Consider the following 24,609-nt stretch of genomic DNA (forward strand, 5'->3'; position numbering starts at 1 on the left):
TCTTCTTGTCCTTGATATGTTTATAAAATGCCTTGGGATTTTCCTTTATGTTGCCCGCCAGTGTTTTTTTATGTCCCCTCTTTGCTCTCCTAATTAGTTTTTTGAGTATCCCCCTACACTTTCTGTTGTATTCTAGGGCTTCTGCTGTTTTCAGACCTCTGTATCTGCCATAAGCCTCCCTTTTTTACTTTATCCAATCCTTTATATCCCTTGATATCTTTGGACTTGTTGGTCCTACCCTTCACCTTTATGGGAACATGTTGGCCCTGAACTCTCACTATTTCCTTCTTGAATGACTCCCACTGGTCTGATGTAGACTTTCCTACAAGTAGCTGCTCCCAGTCCACTTTGGCCTGATCCTGTCCTATCATATTGAAATTGGCCTTCCCCCAATTCAGGATCTTTATGTCAGGTCCATCTTTGTTCTTTTCCATAACTACCTTAAATCTTAGAGTTACGGTCACTATCCCTGAAATGCTCCCCCACTGACACTTCTACCACTTGCCCAGCTTCATTCCCTAAGATTAGATCCAGTACTGCCCTTTGTAGGATTTTCTACGCGCTGGCTCAAAAAGCTCTCCTGGATGGACTTTAAGAATTCCGCCCCCTCTAAGCCTTCCACACTCAGACTATCCCAGTTAATATTGGGGAAGTTGAAATCCCCTACTATTATTACCCTATTATTTTTACACTTCTCTGAGATTTGTCTACTTACCTGCTCCTGTATCTCCCGCTGACTGTTTGGAGGCCTGTTGTACACTCTCAGCAAAGTGATTGCTCCCTTTTTGTTTTTAAGTTCTATCCATATGGCCTAATTTGAGGAACCTTCTAAGATACCATCCCTCCTTACTGCAGTAATTGATTCCTTGATCAATAGTGCAATGCCACCCCCCCGACCTTTTACACTCCCCGCTGTCTCGCCTGAAGATTCTATACCCTGGAATATTGAGGTGCCAGTCCTGCCCTTCCCTCAACCATGTCTTTGTGATAGCAACAATATCATATTCCCATGTGTTAATCAATGCCCTCAATTCGTCTGCCTTACTTGTAAGACTCCTTGCATTAAAACAGATGTGATCCAGCCTTACATTATCCCCTTGTGCCTTAACAGGCCTATATTTGCTCTGCCTTCCAGACTGACTTAGTTTCTCTTCTATATTTGGCTGTTCTTTTCATCAGACCTAGGAGCTGGTCAATTCCTGGGCTGTCCTTTGGATTTGCACCTACTGAATTGTTCCCTGTGAAATGCTGGGTACAGACCCATCCTCCTCATTATTTATACCACTCAGTGCCAATTGCTGGGCTGGATCTTTGGTAGCTATTTTTGCAAATGTCTGGTTCATGTATTTTCATGGTTTTATGAACTACAGTCTTAAGTAGCTTTCATAGGGAAACAAACAAGTCCTAAAGAACTTCATCGAGACCCTGAACACAAGATGACACAGAATGCCCTGCCTGAGGGTGTGGTGAAGGCAGATTCAATCATAGGTTTCAAAAGGGAACTGGATAAGTACCTGAAGAGGAACCTGAAGAGGAAAAAAATGCAGGCTATGGGGGAAAGCTGAGAGAGTAGCACTAGCTGAGTTGTTCTATAGACATGATGTGCCGAATGGCTTCCATCTGTGCTGTAACCATTCGGTGATTTTATAATGCAGTTGCTATACTATGGCTTGAATTTCACACTTGGCATGCACTCTCAGTCAACCGAAGTGGATGTGGAATCCGCTCCTGGCTGCAGTTGCGGTACAAATGCAATTTCAGGCTGGATGGCCAAGTCAGGTCCACCCAGCATGAAACGCGTCCTCTCCATGGTCAGGAAGGGCCGGGCAGGGATGGGAGCCTGTTGGGCGTTGGGTCCAATAGAAACCCGACGGGCTCTTTAAGACTGGTAGAGGCAGCTCCCTGAAGGCTGCAAGGGGAGAATCTTTGGAGTCTGTCCAGGAGACCATTTCACTCGAACAATGGCCTCACCAGCAGCTGGAAACGTCAGGCAGGAGGGCAGGTCAGATGGGCACTCAGACCCCCATTTCTTGGATGAATGCCTCATGGTCCTTGTGGAGGAGGTTGATGTCGGGTGGGACACTCTAGTAGTACCCAGGGATGGCAGGAGAGGGCCAGCACACCAAACCAAAAAAGTCTAGGAGGAGGTGTCAGCCAAGGTCAACGGCTACAATATTGTGCCGCAAAAGGTTCAATGATCTGCTGCGCTCAGCAAGGGTGAGTACCGAGTTGGCATGGATCAGTTTGGGGAAGGGTTAAGGGCTGGCCGTCGCCCTGTGGAGCTCAGGGGTGTTCGAGTCTGAATGCCAACTATCACTGACACCGGCACCGTCAAGAGGGTGAGCCCTGGCTGCTTGGCCTGATTGCCTTGTGGGCTGAGGGCCACGACTTGGATGTGCCCTGCAAGGTGTCCCGAGTAGGGGGGGTGGGGTTTGCCAGGCTGCAATGATGCTGCAGGTAGAGAGTGGACGAATCAGTGCTTCTCTGTCCTTTCAGGAGAAGAGAAGCCATAACATCAATGAAAGAACGAAGACAGGCGGAGGCCCCTCAAACTTCCTCATTCTGACGAGGTATGAGATCAGTGCCTTAGAGCTGGATTACTGCCACCCACCCCAGTCAGCCAGTCATGGAGAGGCAGGGGTCTCTGACGAAGGTAAGAGTGCAGTGCACAGAGGTGAGAGTGTCGGATTGTGCAAACTTTCTTGTGTCTCTTCATTAATGGGAGTCTCAAACCTGGAGTCCCCCATTGATCATTGAAAGATGATGCACCATGATGCAGATTTCCATTGTCTCAGCAGGGTGCCTGGCATGCACAGTGACAGTGTGATGACTTAAACTAATGACATGTCGTTGTTCTCCCTTAGATTTGCCAGCATGTACGTGACTGCTGGACCCCAAAGAGCCGCGCTTGATGACAGAAAACCACTGGGCTTCAGATGCACCTGCGTCACACCCCATCTCTGAACCAGGCACCAACGCAGATACCAGCATCTCGGTGGGCATTAGATCATTGGTGAGAATGTCATTGCACATTAGTGAGGGCATTTCACACTTGTTTGAGGAGCAGGTGGAGGCAGAGAGTGCCTGCAGTCAGAGGTCTGTTGGAAACCAGGAAGATGCGAATCGAAGGCAGATGATGGGCCTCTGGAGTCATCCATTAGGCGACAGATGCTGGATGTCCAGCGAAGTGTGCGGGAGGATCTGGCAGAGATCGATGAGGATATGGGTGCCATGGGCCAGGATTTTCTGTTTGGCGTGCAGGCACGCACAAGCATGAAATAGCGTGCGATATTTCAGTTGACAGGCACGTGTGGGAGACAGCAGCATGCCTGCCGACAATTAAGAGGGCTGTTAAGCCCATTAATTAATTAAATTGAATTTTTCCCTTCCTGTCCAACCTTACGGTTGATGGGCGGGCGAATCAGCCAAGCGGCCTTTGCATTTTTTGCGAAACCTCATCCATGGACGGATGGTGGGGGTTTCGACCAGTGATTTTAAAAAAAAACTTTTAGAACTCATTTTTAAAATATCCCTGCTCATGTGACAGAGACATGTTTGCCTTATTTTTTAATTCTTTGTAATGGCAGCTCAGTGCCTCAGGGAGCTTTCACTGAGCGCACCCCTGCACAGACGCACACTTCAGCGCTTGTGATTCCCCCAACCCCACTCTGGCAGCGCCAATGCTGTGAATGTGCCTTTCATGCTGCCTGGCCATTAATTGGCCAGCCAGCCTGAAACCGTGGTCAGGGTCCGATCGTGGGCGGTGGTCAGTTTCGCAGTGGCTCCTGGGCTCGCCCGCCACGCCCACCTGACGAGGTAAAAGTCCTGCCCATGGTCTCTGGTGTGAAGGAGTCCATGCGGAGCATGAGCACTGTGTTGCCCCTCATAGAGTGAACTGCCTCCTCCATTGAGAAAGTGGTGACTCTCATGGAGAGCCAACTGCAAGGGCAGAATCAGGGCTTGCTGGGGTTGCACTCGGACCTGCAAGCCCTCACACAGGCAATGACCTCAGGAGGTACCCCAGCTATGTGCCCATTCATCAATGGCGAGCAGGGAGGTCCAGAGCGACCTAACGTTGGTGCACAAGCTGTTTATTATTTCTATGGGCTCCTCTCAGGGCACTCTGGATGATGGCAGCAACTCCTCTGCCCCTCTGCCAGTGACTGTGGCATCTAATGAGGCTGCGATGACTGGGGAGATACCAGCTGTGGCACTAGATGCTCCCTCCCATGTGGTGCCAGCACAGGCTCTACTGGCCAGAGGATGATTGCCAAGGTCATCAAGGCCAACAAGACAACAGAGTCTGCAGGCTGTCTCCAAAGCCGCCACCAGCGACAGGGGTGACAACAAGATGCAGCACTCGTAAATGTAAGTTCAAGGGACATTGAGCACAAGAAGGACTGGTCACGGTTGATCTTCTGTGCTGCAGTGTTTTAATATGGTTACTGGTGTGACCATTAATACCAGATATAGTGTGAGTGCCAGCATGATATAAATTTTGAACGGTCCAGGCATCAGAAGCACATCTTCAGCAGACTAATGGTCCTCTCTATCACTGTCCTTGTGGAAACATGACTCCTATTATAACACTGCTCTGCCTCTGTTCTTGGGTGGCGGAGAGGCGTCATTAGCCACCTTTTTAACAGATAGCCCCTGTCATCCAGAAGCCATCCATCCAGCCGAGCTGGAGCACTGAATAGCCTTGGCACCTGTGAGTTTCTGAGGATATAAGCATCATGGGAGCTGCCAGGGAACCTTTCCCAGACTTGCAGAATCTGCATCTTGTGGTCTCAAACTATCTGAATGTTTATTGAGTGGAATCCCTTCTGGCTGACCCACTGGCGCCTTGATGGCCACATGTGTGCAGTCAATCGCACCCTGGACACGGGGAAACCCAGCAATCGCTGCAAAGCCTCTGGCTCGCTCAGGCTGGCTGGCTTCATCCATACGGTAATGAATAAATGGCATTACCCACCTGAACAGAGTTTCTATCACCAGCTTGACGCAACTGTGGACGACCGATTGGGACACTCCACACAGATCCCTCACTGACCCCTGGAAAGAGCCGGAAGCAAAGAAGTTGAGGGCTACTGTGACCTTCAGAGTCACTGGCCTGGAGTGTCCACCCACACAGTTGGAGGTGATCTCAGGCCCAGTCATCTGACAAAAGGAGGTCACAGTCTCCCTGCAGAGACAGAGCCTCCTTCGGCATTGCACCTCAGACATATTGAGGTAGCTGCATTGCTGCTTACAAACACTGGCAGCAGGATAGTGGTGTCTTCTGCGGCCCCTTCCGCCTTGGACTACCTGTTGGCCCTGCACCCCTTGTGCCTGCGCCTCTCCTCCCACAGGTCCCTCCCCTGAAGCTGCATAGGGACACCTGGCCTCCTGTCCATCTGCCCCTCTGTTCCTCCTCAGAGGAGCTGCCACCAGCGGAGACCACAATCCCTATTACCAGGGTTACTGAAGGCTGCCTGGTACCTGGAAGGGTCCACATGGCCAAAATCCTCCGGGGGTCTTGGAGACACCAGTGAGTCCTCAGATGAAGCCTGGAAATGCTAAGACTGAATCTCAGGATAGAGACGAAGCTGTCAAGTTCAAATAAGCAACCAGCAGCAAACTATCTTCTGAACTTCTAACTACTTACACTGACAATGCTGCTGACCCTTTCTATCCCACCCTTGAATGATGTTTAATTAAAAGTGGGCTGCCCGCCTGCCCATTTCGCCTGTGCGACGAGCGTGAAATCGCACGGCTAACGTAAAATCGGGATTAATTGGATTTTTAATGGCCTTAAATGGCCCTTTAATTGTTGGCGGGTGTGGCTCCGACAACCATGCGCGCTCGCTGACCTGAAGATTGCTCGCGGGACACTTGCCCGACATCACCTGGCATTATTTCATGTCCGTTTGGGTCAGGCGTGCACCCACCGCGAGGTGTAAAATTCTGGTGTTTGTGTGTGTGTGTGAGAGAGTATGTAAGCTAGAGAGTTAAATTGAAAGAGAAAAGGAAGTGTTAATTGCCAAGTACTCTGCTGTGCAAGACCTCAAAGCTTGTCATCTACAATATGGCAGGCCCTGCCTGTCAAAGATGTCGATGGCTGACAACTCCATTAGAACCAAAGCTTGCAAAGAGGCAGGAACACTTCCTATTCTAAAGGCCTCCCTCTGCTTGTGTGCCAGCTTCCCCTGCAAGAAAAGTGAGAGTCACTTGGTGTGTGCTATGTTGAACAACTTCAAATCGTGTGCATGTTTAGAGGAAGCTGCAGCAAATGAAAGGAAGAATGAGAAGTTCTTGTGAGGGGATGTGTTCAGTGTGTGAGTAAAGGCTGAAAGAGGTGTAATGAAGTTTCCCACTGTGAACGAAGGGGAGATTAGTGAGGCGAGGCAGGGAGGCACTGCTGGTGATGGGGCCAAAGTCTGATGTTTGCAGGGTCGTCCAAAGACTAAGGAATATGTGGAGAGGACTCACCTCAGTAATCCTGGTAAGATATTTAAGTTTCTTCCTGCCGGTGTTGACTTGTCCAGCCATCTCCCTCCACTAATGCTGGTTAACGAACCCATCTCCATCTAAAGGGAACATGGCTTCTTTCCTGGTCCTTACTTTCTCCAGTGACACCTTCTACCGCAGTATCTGATAATTGATGTCTAGTGGCTGTCATCATTCTTCCAGCTGCTGCACTGATACGAAGCCCACTCACCATCACTGAAAACTCTCCTCCCCCCTTAACAGCTGAAGGCTGGATTTCAGAAGCAGCAGGTCCACAGGATTTCTCACCTTCCCAAGCAGCAAACTGCCTGTAAAATACATAATTAATGCTGACCTTGCCTCTGATGTTTGGATGAAGCCAAAATTGATGAATGAAAATTGATCAGGCCTCCCACTGATATAATTGGCCTTGTGGTAAGGCTGCAGTGCTCAAAAATCGGTCATTAAAAGCTTCTGTGTTGGTGCAAAGTTTCTACTGATCAGATCAAGAGGCTGAATCCTGGTTTAAGATTCAGAACTGTGTTAAATTTAACAAATGATGGCCAATGTGACATGTTGATTGGAAGCTCCAGACCCTCAGAATCAATATATTAATTGCATTTAATGACAAGTAGGTGAACTAAAACCCTAAACAGCCAATGTGTAACCTCTCTTAGCACCCAGACCCTTAACCAAGTACAAAGGAATATTTTAGTCATATGTAAGTGACTTATATATTGTGCAATCATGTTAGGGAGTGTTAATCTGTAGAGCTCTTCTGATTCTAATTTTTGAAAACAGAAGGTGTAATAATTCAGTCTAAATTCTTAAATCTTTTCTTTTCCAGAGAAACAAGCCTTATTTAGTGATGTAAGCAGCGAGCACCGGGAAGATAACCTGCGGGCCACATACCCGCCCATAGGACGAGGTACATTTGGACAGTCATTGTCTGGTGCAACCAATTGCAATACCGTCATTCATAAAAGGAGTTGCTGTCATGCTGCCCATTCTAAGACCAGTCCTGCAAAGCCTAGGATAATGACAGTAATAAAAGCAGATGGGCAATCACATAAGAAGGTGACCATTCTTTTGAACAGACGCTGCACGCAGACATTTGAGCAACTTGTTAGTGATATTGCAGAAGCTTTGGGACACCTCCATGGCAAAAGTGAATGTGTGAAGAAACTCTACACTTTGAAAGGGAAAGAAGTGAGAAGTATTTCTGACTTCTACAGAGGAGATGATGTGTTTATTGCTGCTGGGAGAGCGCAGCTCACTCTGAACGATATACAGAAAGTCTTAAGGGAACTCTACCCCAACAATCCATATGCCCAAAGCTTGATCCAGCGACACTGGTGTCATTCTGAGAAGCCTCACCACAGATGCAATGCTGAGTTTGAGCATACTGAGGTTGCCCCTTCTGAAAGACAAATTGCAAAAAAGATGGAAGAAGTCAGAGCCAGAGTGGGACAACAAGAAAGAGAAAAAGCTCGGAAATGGGAACAGGAGAGGTGGGAAAGAGAGCGCAGGGAGCTGGATGAGAAAGCAAGGCAGCAGAAGAAGGAGAGAAGCTTTGACAGGGACAAAGAAGAAATGGAGAAATGGCAAATCACCAAAAAGGAGAAGCATAAACAAAAAGAGAACAATAGAGAAACAGAGAAGGATGTAGGAACATGTGAAAGAGGATGTAAAAGAACAGAAGAAATAAAGATGCTGCAGATAGGAGGACCTGAATGGGAAGAAGATAAAATTGAAGTCCCTAGTAAGCAAAAAATGTCATATAAGGTTCAGGAAATAGAAAGGAGAGAGGGAGCAAGAAACAGAAGTAAATGGAAAGAAGATAAATGTGATACTGAAGGAGAACAGCCAGTGAAAAATATAAGAGGGGGACAGAAGAAAATTAAAGTGGAAGAAGGATTAAATAAATGGGAGAAAGTGAAGTCTGAAAGACAACAAGGACAAATCGAGGACCACCAATGGAATACAGAAGATAAACTGCCTAGTATAAGACATGAAGTCTGTAAAAATACAAAGCAAGAGGATACAAGAAAATGCTGTTGTGGCCATGAAACATCAAGGAATGAGGAAAAACAAATATGGGGTGATAAAGAAGTGGAAGAAACTCAAAAGAAACCTGTGAAAACTATTAGAATGGAACAACTTTTAATGAGAAAAGACAATAGCATTCACACGAGAGAAACAGAGGTACTTGTGTCAAGACCACAACAACCAAAACCTCAAAGAGAAATTGAACGTTATTATGAAATTGGCAGAACTATTGGAGATGGTAACTTTGCTTTGGTAAAAGAATGTCGGCTTAAGAATACAAAGTATGAGTATGCAGTGAAAATCATTGATAAATCTAAGTTAAAAGGAAAAGAGATTATGATCGAAAATGAAATTACAATTGTAAGGAGCCTTTCTCATCCTAATATTGTGCGGTTCATTGAGGAGTTTGAGACAGAAGAGGAGATATATCTTATTATGGAGTACATTCATGGAGGAGATCTATTTGATGCAATTGCAGATAGTGTTAAATTTACTGAAAACAGTGCTGCCTTTATGATGAACAACCTTTGTGATGCATTAGCATACATCCATAGCAAGAACATTGTACATAGAGATTTAAAACCAGAAAATCTTCTTGTAAGTACTAACAAGTTTTTACATTATAGAATACACCTATTCTTAATGTTGCATTCTCCCTAATTTATCCATGACCAGTGAGTGTCACAGTGTTAAATCCGTAATTTCCATCACCCCTTAAGTGGTTTAGCTCTTAAGCTCATGCATTCCCACTTCAAACCTCCCCTTCTCTCTCTTCTCCTTTAAGATACATGCATATGAATATATGAATTAGGAGCAGGAGTAGGCTATTCGGCCCCCTGAGAATGCTGTGCCATTCAGTAAGATCATGGCTGATCTGATTGTGGTCTCAACTTGACACTCCGCCTACCCCCGATAACCTTTGACTCCCTTGTTTGTCAAGAATCTATCGACTTCTGCCTTAAAAATATTCATTGACATTGCCTCCACCGCTCTCTGGGGAAGAGTGTTCCAAAGATTCACGACCCTCTGAGAGAAAAACTTTCTTCTCATCTCTGTCTTAAATAGGAGACCCCTTATTTTTAAACTGTGTCCCCTAAATCTAGCCTCTCCAACAAAGGGAAACACCCATTCAGCATCCACCCTGGCAAGTCCCCTCAGGAACTTATATGTTTCAATAAGATCGCGTCTCATTCTTCTAAACTCCCATAGCTACAGGCCCAGCATGTTCAGCCTTTCTTCGTAAGATAACACCCCCATCCCACGTATCAGTCGAGTGAACTTTCTCTGAACTGCTTCTAATGCATTTATATCCTCTCTTAAATAAGGAGACCAAAATTGTCCGTAGATGTGGTCTCACCAACACCCAATACAACTGTAGCAAAACATCCCTACTTTTATATTTCATTCCCCATGCAGTAAATGACAACGTTCCATTTGATTTCCTAATCACTTGCTGTACCTGCATACTAACTTTTCCTGATTCATGTACCAGAACACCCAGATCCCTCTGTACCTCAGAGTTCTTCAGTCTCTCCCTATTTAAATAATATGCCGCTTTCTATTCTTCCTGCCAAAGTGGACAGTTCATATTTTCCCACATTATACTCCATCTGCCAAACTTTTTCCCACTCACTTCACTTATCTATGTCCCTTTGCAGACTCTTTATGTCCTCTTCACACTCACTTTCCTACCTATCTTTGTGTCATCAGCAAATTTAGCAATCATAAATTCATCCAAGTCATTGATATAAATTGTAAATAGTTGACTTGATGTTCCTTAAAACTTCATTTTGATCATGCATTTGATTAGCTGCCCTAAAATCTTATGTGGCTCGTTGTTAAATTTCATCTGATAATATCTTGGTATGTTTAAAGGCACTATATATGTGCAAGTTGTGGCTTAGAGAAAATCATGGCTTTGCCCACATTGTATTTTGAATACCATTGAAATAACATCCATTGATATTGAAATGTGAAGAAAAAATTCAGTATGCTCCAGCTTACTCTTTAAATGTAATTTGTCCTTCACATTATCCAACTCTAACCTTCCCATCGTACTTATTTCTTTGCTGTAGATAGTTTGGAGATTTATCAAAGACAGTGGATGGCTGAACATAGATTACAAGGCACTCATCTGGTCATGTAATAAACAAGGAGTAAAATGACATGAGGCTTCACAATCTCTCAGCAAATTTCAGATAATGGATTAAGAAGCTTTCCCCTTTTAAACCTTAGGGTAAAGTTTAGGGTTTGAGGCGTCTTATGTCAGGAATGTAAAATGTGAGTTCAAACATAGATCTGATTTGCTTTCTGAATATATTTCCATCTTTTGAAACACATGATGAATATTAAGGTATCTTCAGCAATCCTTGATGGGAATATAGAATGGGGACCCGTGGGATATGCTTTTCATTTCAAAAGTGAGGAAACCATTGTAAACCTGTGAGCAATGAATTCGTAAGTGATTTGTGAAAGTTGTCCTCGTGGCTTGAGTGAATCTTTGGTTCTGGCGTGTACAATATTTATCAGTGGATGAGTTAACAATTCTGTTCAATGCATTTGAAGTTCTATACTAACTTTTAAAAGTCTTACTTTAATAGAGATTATCACGTGAAGAAAGATATTCTAGTTCCTCTGTTCGTTGAACTGACAGCAGATGGTGGAATGTAACTTTTTTCACTCATGAACTACTTTTGCACTTCTTTCTGCCAAAGAAACTGGATTAAAATTTGATGATTTTCCTGTAGTTTAGTTTGCAATGATGTATGTTGGCCCAGGACACCAAGTGAGTGTGGTAATTGATTTCTAACAATTGTTGGGATTCTTAAGACTTCATTATCAAAAGAGCCAAGGGGGAGTCGTTTTAACCTTTGATAAAAGAAAAATCTATAATTGAGCAACCAATCCAATATGCTGGAATTTATACCATTGCCAAATGTTAATATGTTAAAAGACCCCATTCTCTAGTAGATGATAGTCTGGTTTTTCCAATCCACTGATGAAGCAGCAGGAGGGCCCATCTTTAATATCCAAACCCCTTTTGGACTCACGAACTGAGACATTCATTACCTTCAACACAAAGGTGGCCCTCCTACTTAAATATAATTTGCACAAAGAGCTTCTTTGTAGACCATTATACTCATGAGTCAATGGGGTCCTCACAAAGGGAGCACTGCAGATGAAAGTAGCCTGGCATCTTATCCACATGGAGATCTTAAGCCCAGAAAGGCTTTCATAATCTTTCCACCTATCCATGTCCTTGCTAAAGATAAGTTTATGAGAGGAAAACCCCATAAAGACCATTGTGGCCATCTTGGATTTAATTTGTAGGTCTGTTTAAAAAGAAAAATCAAAAGATTCCGAACTAATTATGATTGACTTTTTATCCTTGGCTGCATATCCAGGGTCTTCTCATGAACCTGCAGGGCAGGCTGATCGTTTGTAAAAGTGTCTTTAAGGAAATAAATTAAGAGCGTTAGAGGAGAATAAAGAAAATGGAGAGGAGAGTGCGAGAGGAGGACACTGGGACAGGCAGTCAGCAGTAGCTAGAGGAGAATGTGAGAGGAGGACTCTGGCACAGGCAGTCAGCAGTACCTAGAGGAGAGTGTGAGAGGGGGACCCTGGGAAAGGTAGTCAGCAGTGCCTAGAGGAGAATGTGAGAGGAGGACTCTGGGACAGGCAGTCAGCAGTACCTAGAGGAGAGTGTGAGAGGGGGACCCTGGGAAAGGTAGTCAGCAGCACCTAGAGGACAGTGTGAGAGGGGGACACTGGGACAGGCAGTCAGCTGCACCTAGAGGACAGTGTGAGAGGGGGACCCTGGGGCGGGCAGTCAGCAGCACCTAGAGGAGAGTGCGAGAGGAGGACCCTGAGCCAGGCAGTCAGTAGCACCTGGCATCTAACATCACAGGAGAAACATAAGTTCATTGGTTGGTGAAAAACTGCTGTTAGGGAGTGTCATCAAGTAGCTGACAATTAGAAAAACGCATTCTTTTTAGAAGAAGGGGCTACTTTCATTTAAATAAGAAACACAAGCAATAGGGAAATAAAGTTAAGTCGAGGCCAGGTAAAATAAAGTTGCATAATTAGACCAAAGTAAAATAAAGTTAACGCAAGGTATGTAAATTAAAGCCATGGCAGGATAGCTCAGTCGTGTCTTATAATAATGCATCTCTTGTAATATGTGGGAAGTCGTGGATGCTACCGGTGTCCCAGATGAAGCATCACCAGCTGCAGAACCTTGAGCTACGGGTTTTGGAACTTGAGCGGCAGCTAGAGTCACTGTGGCGTGTCCACAAGGCTAAGAGCTACGTGGATAGCACTTTCAGAGAGGTCATCACACCGCAGCTTTAGGAGCCTGGAGGTAGAAAGGGAATAGGTGACTGCCAGGCAGTGCAAGAGAACCAGGCAGGTAGTGCAGGAATCCCCTGGGGTCTCGCTCACCAATTGGTTTTCCGTTTTGGATATTGGTGAGGGCATTGGTTCCTCAGAGGAGTGCAGTCAGAGCCAGGTTTGTGGCACCACAGATGCTCTGCTGTACAGGAGGGGTGAAAGAAGAGGGGAAGAGCAATAGTGATAGGGGATTCGTTAGTTAGGGGAACAGACATTTCTGTGGCTGTAGAAGTGATTCCAGGATGGTAAGCTGTCTCCCTGGTGCCAGGTTCAAGGATGTCATGGAGCAGCTGCAGGACATTCCTCTGGGGGAAGGTGATCAGATAGAGGTTGTGGTCCATGTTGGTACCAATGACTAAGGTAGGAAAGGGGATGAGGTCCTGAAAGCAGACTTTAGGGAACTAGGTAGAAGTTTAAAAAGCAGGACCTCTAAAGCAATAATCTCAGGATTACTCCCAGTCCCACATGCTAGTGAGTATAGAAATAGGAGAATTAAGCAAACAAACACATGGCTAGAAAGCTGGTGTAGGAGGGGGGGGCTTCAGTTTTGAGGCACTGCGACCGGTTCTGGGTAAGGTGGGACCTGTACAAGCCGGATAGTCTACACCTGAACAGGACTGGGACGAATACCCTCGTAGGGAGATTTGCTGGTGCTGTTGTGGGGGGAGGGGGGATCAAACTAGATTGGCAGGGGGATGGGAACTTGAGGACAAATTCAGAGTAGGGAACAGGAGATGGAGAATTAGTGAGCGACTCTGAATGACAGAAGCAGCACAGGTTAAAAAGTGTACAGCACAGGAATTAAGCAATGTTAAAAGGTATACATGTAAATGCAAGGAGCATTGCAAATAAAGCCAATGAACTGAGGGCACCGAGAGGCACATGGCAGCATGATATCATCGCTATAACAGAAACATGGCTTGAGGAGGGGCAAAAATGACAGCTCAACATTCCTGGATATAGAGTTTTCAGGCAGGATAGGGGGGGGGATAAAAAGGTGGGGGTGTAGCATTATTGATTAAATAAACAATTACAGCTGAGGAGGGATGATATACTAAATGGAGGGTCAAACAAGGCCATATGGGTTGAGCTCAGAAATAAAAAAGGGGCAGCCACACAGCTAGGAGTACGCTATGGACCCCAAATAATGGAAGAGAGTTAGAAGAGCAAATATGCAGACAGATTTCTGAGTGCAAAAACAATAGGGCAGATTTCAACTACCCTAATATCAATTGGGATACAAACAGAGTGAACAGAGGGCGCAAAATATTGAACTTTTTTAGCCAGCACGTAACAAGCCCAACGAGAGGGGGTGCAATTCTAGATTTAGTCTTAGGAAATGAAGCTGGGCAAGTGGATGAAGTAGCAATGGGGGACCATTTTGGAGATAGTGACCACAATATAATTAGATTTAGCATCATTATGGAAAAGGACAAAGATAGAACAGGGGCAGGATGTTTAGGTCAGCGGGCGTGATCGGTGGGTCCCGGATCGGCCAGGAAACGGACCGCCAACTGTGATCGGCCCTTGACCGCAATTTCATGCTGGCTGACCAATTGACGGCCAGCCAGCACGAAACACGCACTGAAATGCTGAGTGTTGCCGGGGTGGGGTCAGGAGGAGGGTGGGCGCTGACGTAAATGCGGGCGAGCACTGAATGAAAGCTCCCCCTAGGCAGAAAGCTGCCTCAGGGAGCTGAAGACTTTAAAACAGTTAAATAAAACTTGTAAAATAGGGGAAAAAATGTGCAAGCATACCAGGCAGTTAAACATATATGTGATAAAAATGTTGTCCATAGATTTTTTTTTCAATTTAATGACGGAAACTTTATCCCACCCTTGGATGGCATTTCATGAAAAATGCAAAGTCTGCCTGGCCAATTCACCCGCCCATGAAAAATTGGAGACAATTACAACTTCAATGACCTTAATAGGCCTCTTAATTGTCGGTGGGTGCGCTTCCGACTTGCGTGTATGCCCGCTGACTGAAATATCACGCAAGCGCGGGATGACGTCGGAATGCTCGCCCGATGTCACCTTGCGTGACTTCGCATCTGATCGGGTTGGGCGCGTGCCCGCATGCTGACCTAAAAATTCTGCCACAGGAGTCAAAGTTCTAAATTGGAGGAAGACAAATTTTACAAAGCTGAAAGGTAAGCTGGTGAGAGTGGATTGGATACAGGTATTAGAAGGAAAAACTTTGTCAAATCAGTGGGAGGCATTCAAAGGCAAGATTCTATGGGCACAGTGTAGACACGTCCCCACAAAGTAAAGGGTGGTACTGCCAAATCTAGAGCCCCCTGGTTATCCAGAAGCATAGCAGCCAAGACAAAGCAGAAAAAGAAAGCTTAGGACAGTCACAAAAGACTTAATACTGAAGAAAGCCTAAAGGAGTATAAAAAGTACAGGGTTGAAGTAAAAATGGGAATTAGGAAAGCAAAGAGAGGATATGAATTAATATTGGAAGGTAAAAGCAAAGAAAACCCAAAGATGTTTTACCAGTACATTAAGAGTAAAAGAATAACTAAGGAAAGGGTCGGGCCTATCAGAGATGTACATGGTAACTTACGTGTTGATGCTGAAGATATGGGCAGGGTTCTTAATGAGTACTTTGTCTCCATCTTCAATAAAGAGAGGGATGATGCCGACATTCCAGTTCAGGGGGAGGAGTGTGAAACATTAGATACAATAAGCATAATGAGAGAGGAAGTACTGAAGTGACTGACATCTTTGAAGGTGGATAAGTCACCAGAGCTGGATGGATTGTATCCCAGGCTGTTAAAGGGAGCCAAGGAGGAAATAGCGGACGCTCTGAGGATCATTTTCCAATCCTCGCTAGATATAGGCCAGGTACCAGAGGACTGGGGGTCTGCAAACATTGTGCCATTATTCCAAAGAGGTGCAAAAGATAGGCCAAAGAATTATAGACCGGTCAATCTGACTTCAGTGGCAAATCATTGGAATCAATTCTGAGAGTCAGGATAAACTGTCACTTAGAAAGGCACAGGTTGATCAGCAACAGCCAGCATGATTTTGTTAGGGGAAGATCGTGTCTTACTAACTTAATAGAATTTTTTGAGGAAATAACATGGAGGATTGATGAGGGTAGTGCAGTGGATGTTGTCTAGATGGATTTTAGTAAGGCATTTGACAAGATCCCACATAGCAGACTGGTCAGAAAAGTAAGATCCCATGCAATATAGGGGAAGGTGGCAAGTTGGATCCAAAATTGGCACAGCGACAGGAAACAAAGGGCAGTAGTTGATGGAGTTTCTTGTGAATGAAAAACAGTTTCCAGTGATGTTCCACAGGGCTCAGTGTTGGGGCCCTTGCTGTTTGTTGTATATATTAATGATTTGGATATAAATGTGGGAGGCATGATTGGGAAGTTTGCAGATGACACGAAAATTGGCCGTGTAGTTGACAGTGAAGAGGATAGCTGTCCACTCCAGAATGATATCAATGAGTGGGTTGAGTGGACAGAAAAGTGGCAGATTGAATTCAATCCAGAGAAGTGTGAGGTAATGCATTTGCGGAGGGCGAACAAAGCAAGGGAATACTCAATAAATGGGAGGATATTGAGAGGAGTTGAGGAAGTGAGAGACCTTGGAGTACATGTCCACAGGTCCCTGAAGGTGGCAGGACAGGCGGATAATGTGGCAAAGAAAACATATGGAATGTTTTCCTTTATTGGATGAGTTATTAAATGCAAAAGCAGGGATGTAATGATGGAACTATCTAAAACGCTGGTTAAGCCACAGCTGGAGTTTTGTGTACAGTTCTGGTCATCACATTACAGGGAGGACAGAATTGCTCTGGAGAGAGTGCAGAGAAGATTTACAAGAATGCTGCCAGGGCTTGAAAATTGCAGCTACGATGAAAGATTTGATAGGCTAGGATTGTTTACCTTAGAACAGAGGAGGCTAAGGGGGTGACCTAGTTGAGGTGTACATAATTATAAGGGCCTAGATAGGGTAGACAGGAAAGACCTGTCTTACCTACCTGAAGGGTCAATTACCAGGGGGCACAGATTTAAGGTGATTTGTAGAAGGATTAGAGGGGACATGAGGAAAAACTTTTTCATGCAGAGTGTGGTGGCATCTGGAATTCATGGCCTAAATTGGTGGTTGAGGCTGAAATGCTCAACACGTTCAAAAGGTACTTGGATTTGCATCTGAAGTGCCGTAACCTGCAAGGCTACAGACCAGGTGCTGGAAAGTGGGATTAAAATGAGCAGCTAGTTTCTTTTTCATCTTTTTTCTGGCTAGCACAGACATGATGGGCTGAAAGGCCTCTTTCTGCGCCGTAACTTTTCTATGGTTCACCCAGAGGGTGGTTGGAGTCTGGAACAAACTTCCCGAAGGGGTGGTGGAGGCAGCTTCAATCAAGATATTCAAAAGGGAATTGGATTGCTACCTGAAAAGAAAGAATGTGCAAGGTTACGGGGTTAAGGCAGGTGGAATGCTCTGAGCCAGTTCAGACTCGATGGGCTGAATGGTCTTCTTCTGCACTGTAAAGATACTGTGACACTGTGATACAAAGAGATTGATGGGCAAGGCAATATCATAGCTGTATTATCATTTGAAAAAGTATTCTCTCTTTTTTTCGTCCTTCTGACCCAAGCAGTTCTCTGTCTCACTATTTGAATCCCCAGCAGTTACCAGGTTTCATCCTGGTTAATATCCTGTTGAACGCAATGCAGCTCCTGTAGCAAGTGGCATGCCTGCTGGTATGAGACATGTGTTTATTTAACTGAAGTTGGTTTACTCAGCAGCCCACAGAGTGGAGCCTCTTCGGTACAGACTCTCTATTCAACTTGCTTGCACACATAATTTAGCCTACACACGAAGGGGTAAGTTCCTCATATACACAAGGTCCCAATGAAACCGTATGCTCTTACCGCAAGAAGTTGCTTCAGAATACTTTTCTAACTGTTTGGTTACTATCTAGTGAGTATCTAGTAAGTGTTTAAGGTTTATTCTATGCAATTTCTATTTATTTCGAGACGCATGCCCTGAATTCAGAAGTAATAAGTCTACCAATACTTCAGAGATCTTTTAGAAAACTAAATTAAACATTTGTTAACAAAAGGAAAGATTTCATGCACATACATAGGTCTACAAATTACGACTATAATCACTCTTAAAACGCCTAGTTAACCTGGCTTCCAGTTACACACCCATTAAGGCAACAGTAAAAAAAAATTGGTTTTAAACAGATCTAGTAAGTTCAACACAATATCCTGGACAGTAGAATTCAAACTGGCTTTTCCCAACTTCGGTTTCTGTAGACATTCACGAGAGCATTGTGGATAGCACATTTAGAGAGGTGGTCACACCGCATCTGAAGGGACTTGAGGAAGGAAGGGAATGGGTGACCACCAGGCAGTCCAAGAGAAACAGGCAGGTAATTCAGGAGTCCCCTGGGGTCCCGCTCACAAATTGGTATTCCATTTTGGAGGCTGATGAGGGCGTTGGTTCCTCCAGGGAGTGCAGACAGAGCCAAGCTTCTGGCACCACAAGCAGCCTGTCTGTACAGGAGGGGAGGAAGAGAGGAAGAGCAATAGTAATCAGGGATTCTATAGTCAGGAGAACAGATAGGCGCTACTGTGGCCGTCAACGTGACTCCAGGATGGTGTGTTGCCTCCCTGGTGCCATCCGGGATGTCACTGAACGGCTGCAGGGCATCCTTGAAGGGGGAGGGTGATAAGGCAGAGGTGATGGTACATGTTGGTACCAATGACATGGATAGAAAGAGAGATGAGGTCTTGCATCAAGAATTCAGGGAGTTAGGCAGTAGACTAAAAAGCAAGTACTCTCAGGTTATAACCTCTGGATTACTCCCAGTGCCACGTGCTAGCAAGCTCAGAAATAGGAAAATAGCACAGATGAAGATGTGGCTTAAGAGTTGGTGCAGGAGGGACGGTTTTAGATTCCTGGATCACTGGGACTGTTTCTGGGGAAGGTGGGACCTGTACAAGTGGGACGGTCTACATCTGAACCAGAGTGGGACTAACATCCTTGCGGGCGGGTTTGCTAGTGCTGTTGGGAGGAGTTTAAACTAATTCGGCAGGGGGAGGGGACACAGAATGTTAGCAGAATAGGGACACATCATAATACAGTAAAACAGTCAAGCCAGAGGGAGTACAGCTGCATTAAGTTTAAAGGGAGTAAGGCAAGGCTGGATGGCCTCTACTTTAATGCCAGGAGTATTACAGGTAAAACGGATGAGTTAAGGGTGAGGATTGACACGTGGAATTGTGATATAGTAGCCATCACTGAGACATGGTTGAGGGAGGGGCAGGATTGGCAGCTCAACATTCCGGGTTATAGAATCTTCAGGCGAGACAGGGGAGGGGGTAAAAGAGGAGAAGGCATTGCATTATTAGTTAAGGAGTCAGTTACTGCAGTAAGGAGAGATGATATTTGGTGGGGGCATTGAATGAAGCTTTGTGGGTAGAGCTTAGGAATAAAAAAAGGGGCAGCCACATTGTTAGGTGTTTATTTATAGACCCCCAGATAGTCAGCGGAAAATTGAGGAGCAAATATGTGCACAATTTGTGGAGGTGTGTAAAAACAATAACAATAGGGTAATTATATTAGGTGATTTCAACTTACCCAACATTAATTGGGATAGACATAGTGTTAAGGGCTTGAATGGAGTGGATTTCTTGAAATGTGTAGAGGAAACATTTTAGGTCAATATGTATAGGGTCCAACAAGGACCAACAGTGCTGGACCTAATTCTGGGGAATGAAGCCAGACAGGTAGCTGAGGTGGTGGTGGGGGAGCATTTTAGTGATAGCGACCACAACATGGTACAATTTAAGCTTGTTATGGACAAAGAAATAAACAAGTTGCAAAAAAATGTTTTGGATTGGGGGAGGGCGGATTTTTGTAAAATAAGGCAGGATCTGGCCAAGGTAGACTGGGAACAGCTACTTGTGGGGAAATCTACAGAGGAGCAGTGTGGGGCATTCAAAAAGGAAATGGGAGGGTACAGGCTCAACATATTCCCTCTAGGGTGATAGGAAGGAGTAACAAGCCCATAGAACCATGGATGACCAGGGATATTCAGGATATGATGAGAAGGAAAAGAGAGGCTTTTAGTAGGTAGAAGGGAAGCAAATCAGCGAGGCATTAGTGGAGTAGAGAAAGTGCAGGGTAGAGCTTAAGAAAGCAATTAGGAGAGCAAAGAGGGTATATGAGTAAGCTCTGGCTGGTAAAAGTAGGGAAAATCCCAAGATATTCTATAAGTATACCAATGGGAAGAGGATAACCAGGGAAGGAGTAGGGACGGAGGGAGTAATCTGTGGGTGGAGCCAGAGGACATCAGTAGTGTTGAACGAATACTTCACATCCATCTTCACCCAAGAGAATGAGGATGAAGATATCGATCTCGGGGAGAGAGACTGCGAGGTTCTTGAGAAAATTGATATAGGGAGTGACAAGGTATTGGAGGTGTTGGCAGGCTTAAAAGTGGACAGATCTCCAGGTCCGGATGATTTGTGTCCCAGACTTCTGAAGGAGGCAAGGGAGGAGATCGCAGGGGCTCTGACCCAAATTTTTAATTCCTCTCTGGCTACGGGGGAGGTGGCAGAGGACTGGAGAACAGCTAATGTGGTTCCGCTATTTAAGAAGGGTTGTAGAGATAAGTCAGGTAAGTACAGACCAGTGAGTCTCACATCAGCGGTAGGGAAACTATTGGAGAAAATTCTGAAGGAGAGAATCTATCTCCACTTGGAGAGGCAAGGTTTGATCAGGGATAGTCAGCTTGGCTTTGTCAGAGGGAGGTCATGCCTAACAAATTTGATTGAATTTTTTGAGGAGGTGACCAGGTGTGTAGATGAGGGTAGTGCAGTTGATGTAGTTTATATGGATTTCAGCAAAGCCTTTCGCAAGGTCCCAGATGGGAGACTTGTAAAGAAGGCAAATGCACATGGGATACAGGGTAATTTGATAAGGTGGATTCAAAATTGGCTTAGTTGTAGGAGACAGAGGGTGATGACAGAAGGCTGTTTTAGTGGCTGGAAGCCAGTGTCCATTGGTGCACCACAGGCATCCCTGCTGGGTCCCCTATTATTCGTCATTTATATAAATGACATAGATGACTATGTGGGGGGGCGGGGTGGGTAGGATTAGTATGTTTGCGGGTGACACATAGATTGGCTGGGTGGTTAACAATGAGATTGAGTATCTTGGGCAACAGGAAGATAAAGATGGGATGGTCAAATGGGCAGATAAGTGGCAGATGGAATTTAACCCTGAAAAGTGCGAGGTCATACACTTTGGAAGGAGTAATTTGACAAGGAAGTATTCAATGAATGGCATGACACTAGGAAGTTCTGAGGAACAAAGGGACCTTGGCATGTGTGTCCATAGATCTCTGAAGTCGGAGGGGCATGTTAGTGGGGTGGTGAAAAAGGCATATGGGACACTTGCCTTTATCAATTGAGGCATAGAATACAAAAGTAGGAAGATCATGTTGGAGTTGAATAGAACCATGATGAGGCCACAGCTGGAGTACTGTGTGCAGTTCTGGTTTCCACATTATAGGAAGGATGTGATTGCACTGGAGGGGATGCAGAGGAGATTCACCAGGGTGTTGCCTGGGATGAAACGTTTAAGTTATGAAGAGAGGTTGGATAGACTTGGGTTGTTTTCGTTGGAGCAGAGAAGACTGAGGGGCGACCTGATTGAGGTGTACAAGATTATGAGGGGCATGGACAGGATGGATAGGGAGAGCAGCTGTTCCCCTTAGTTGAAGGGTCAGTCATGAGGGGACATAAGTTCAAGGTGAGCGGCAGAAGGTTTAGGGGGATGTGAGGAGAAACATTTTTACCCAGAGGGTGGTGACGGTCTGGAATGCACTGCCTGGGAGGGTGGTGGAAGTGGGTTGCCTCACATCCTTTAAAAAGTACCTGGATGAGCACTTGACATGTCATAACATTCAAGGTTATGGGTCAAGTGCTGGTAAATGGATTAGGTAGGTACGTCAGGTGTTTCTCATGTGTTGGTGCAGACTTGATGGGCTGAAGGGCCTCTTGTGCACTGTGTGATTCTGTGACAGTAGGCTTAATGCACAAGTACTGGAGGCTTCTCACACTTCTGGTAGATCTTACAATGCCTTCCCTTACACATAGCCTCATTCTCCTTTATATATGTTTATCCCTTTTAATGTAAATTCCATTGTTCCCATATGTCTTTGGAACTTTACCTTTCTCATAATATAAATCTTTTCATGGTGCTAATATTGTTGATAACCTTTAGGAAAAATAAACACACTGCTTGGCCTAGCTTCTCTGGCCAGGTGTAAACATCCTACCATCTCTTTGAAATTCAAACTGCCCTGATTTATCTAAAAATGCAAATTCTCCTCAACTTACATTCTAAGACTTCAGCCATGTTTACATATTTAGTATTTCAAACCTAGTTTCTTTTGATGAGTCAAAGCCTCCACACCAGCTGTCTCCATTTCAATTAAACCCCCCCTCGCCACACACAAAGTATCCAAACCCCACTATTAACCTACTTTTAAAATAAATCACAGCAATATTATGAGAATTATTATGTTTTTGTGACAACCCCTTCTTACGAGAAAATGAACTATTATAATTTAAAAAGATGGCTTCATTTTCTTAACTCATTTTACACTGCCTCCTTATATACTCACTGTACTTATCTGTGTACCCACACTTTTACATTACAAGACCCATTCTTTAACATAACAATATACATTCATATTTATATATACAAATCCTTGATATAAACAGAAGTCATTTCAGTCCAGTGTCCAGTTTTTAAATGTCCAATTTTCCTTTTAGCTTTAAACTCTCAAAATTTGGTCTCAAAATTTATCCAGAAACTTTAAAGGACTGTGGCCTGTATAAACAATTGTATCTGAAGAATTGTTTGCAATGTAAATCTCAAAAGGCTACAACGCTAATACCAGACCCATAGTCTCTTTTTTCAATTCTTGAATATCTTCTCTGTTGTACATTCAACTTCCGTGAAAAATACCCTATCGATTTCTCAATTCCAGTGTCATCTTTTTGTAACAGTACAGCCCCAATGCCTATAGCGCTTGCGTCAATGGCCAACCTAAATTGCTTGGCATAATTGGATAGCCAAAACTGAGTCGTAGTCAATACAGTTTTTTAAACTGTCTAATGCCTTCTGATACCCCTGTGTCCATTGAAACTTCTTGTTTTTTTTAATAGTTCAGTCAATGGAGCAACCATACTGCTAAAACTTGGTACATATTTCCAGTAAAATCCACTCATGCCCAGAAATTTCAAAACTTCTCATTTTGTTTTAGGCACGGGGAAATCCACGATAGCTTTGACTTTCACATCTCTCAGAGATGTGAATGGTATGGCCTAGATATGTTACTTGCACTTTTGTAAATTCACTTTTAGCCAAGTTCATCACCAAATTAGCACCTTGAAGTCAACTAAATACTGCTTCCAGGTGTTGTAAGTGCTGCTCCCATATTTGATTGAAAACTATCAAGTTGTCAATATAAACAGCACAATTGCTCTGTCCTGCAATTACTTAGTTTGTCAGTCTTTGAAATGTTGAAAATGCATTTTTCCTACCAAATGGCATGACTTTAAACTAGCATAACCCGTCTGGCATCACAAAAGCCAATATCTCCTTTGCTCCCTCCGATAATGGTACTTGCCAATATCCTCTCAGCAAGTCAATCTTTGTGATAAACTTTGATTGTCCCACTTTCTCAATGCAATCTTCCAATTGTGGTATAGGATATGAATCTGCTTTTGTCACTGCATTCATCTTTCAATAGTCCACACTCAATTTTTGTGTTCCATCCGGTTTTGTTACCAGCACAATAGGCAAACTCCAGTTACTGCAACCAGACTCAATTATATCATTTTGAAGCATGAATTTAATTTCTTCCCCTAATTGTGATAACTTTTCTGGATTTAATCTATAAGGATGTTGCCTTATCAAAGATGAATCTTCTACACTCACATCATGTGTAGCTCATGTGTAGCTAAATTTCTCCTCCCCAGCTTATTCCCGCAAATATCCTGTGTGACGGCCATAGCTTCTCCAAATCACTGACACTTATCTGGAAGGTAACTCAATATTACATTTAAATTTTCAAGTACCCCCTCATTATCCAATTTGATTAGTGGAAAATCAATTTCAGAACCCTTCATTTCTATCTCTTTCTCCTTATCTACCACCACTTAATACCTCATTTTGGTCTTCTTCCTTGTCAAAGTACTTATAAGCATGTTTACATGACACACCCTCTGCTTCTTTCTTCTATCTGGATAATTTATCAAATAATTTACTTCACTCAGTTTCTTTTCAATCCTGTAAGGCCCACTAAACCTTGCCTTTAACGAGTCAACTAGTACTGGTAACAAAACTAACACCTTTTCCCCAGCAACCAAACTATGAGCTGTAGCTTTCCTCTCTGCCTTCGTTTTCATCACTTGCTGTCATATCTTTAAATGTTCATGCTCTGTCCAATCCTTCTCTGAAGTTTGATACATAATCCAGGAGAGTAGCTTCCGAATTTCGACCCACCAATTTCTCATGAATCAATTTCAGTGGTTCCCTTACCTCAAGACCATAGACTAATTCAAAAAGACTAAATCCAGCTGATGCATTAGGAGCATCCCTAATAGCAAATAACAAGAATAGAATTTCCCTAACCAAATGTGGATAAT

The 24,609-nt window shown here is 44.3% G+C and overlaps 1 protein-coding gene across 1 annotated transcript in view; it reads left to right on the forward strand.

Moving 5' to 3' along the window:
* Positions 1 to 24,609, forward strand: part of LOC144679582 (serine/threonine-protein kinase DCLK3-like) — a 108,099-nt gene that overhangs the window by 51,970 nt on the left and 31,520 nt on the right. Inside the window, exon 2 of the mRNA XM_078540100.1 lies at positions 7,316 to 9,114. Coding sequence (XP_078396226.1) covers positions 7,316 to 9,114 — 1,799 coding nt within the window. The remainder of the gene's footprint in view (positions 1 to 7,315; positions 9,115 to 24,609) is intronic.

The sequence above is a fragment of the Cetorhinus maximus genome, chromosome 4 (genome assembly GCF_964194155.1).
Source record: "Cetorhinus maximus chromosome 4, sCetMax3.hap1.1, whole genome shotgun sequence".
NCBI classification, from domain to species: domain Eukaryota; kingdom Metazoa; phylum Chordata; class Chondrichthyes; order Lamniformes; family Cetorhinidae; genus Cetorhinus; species Cetorhinus maximus.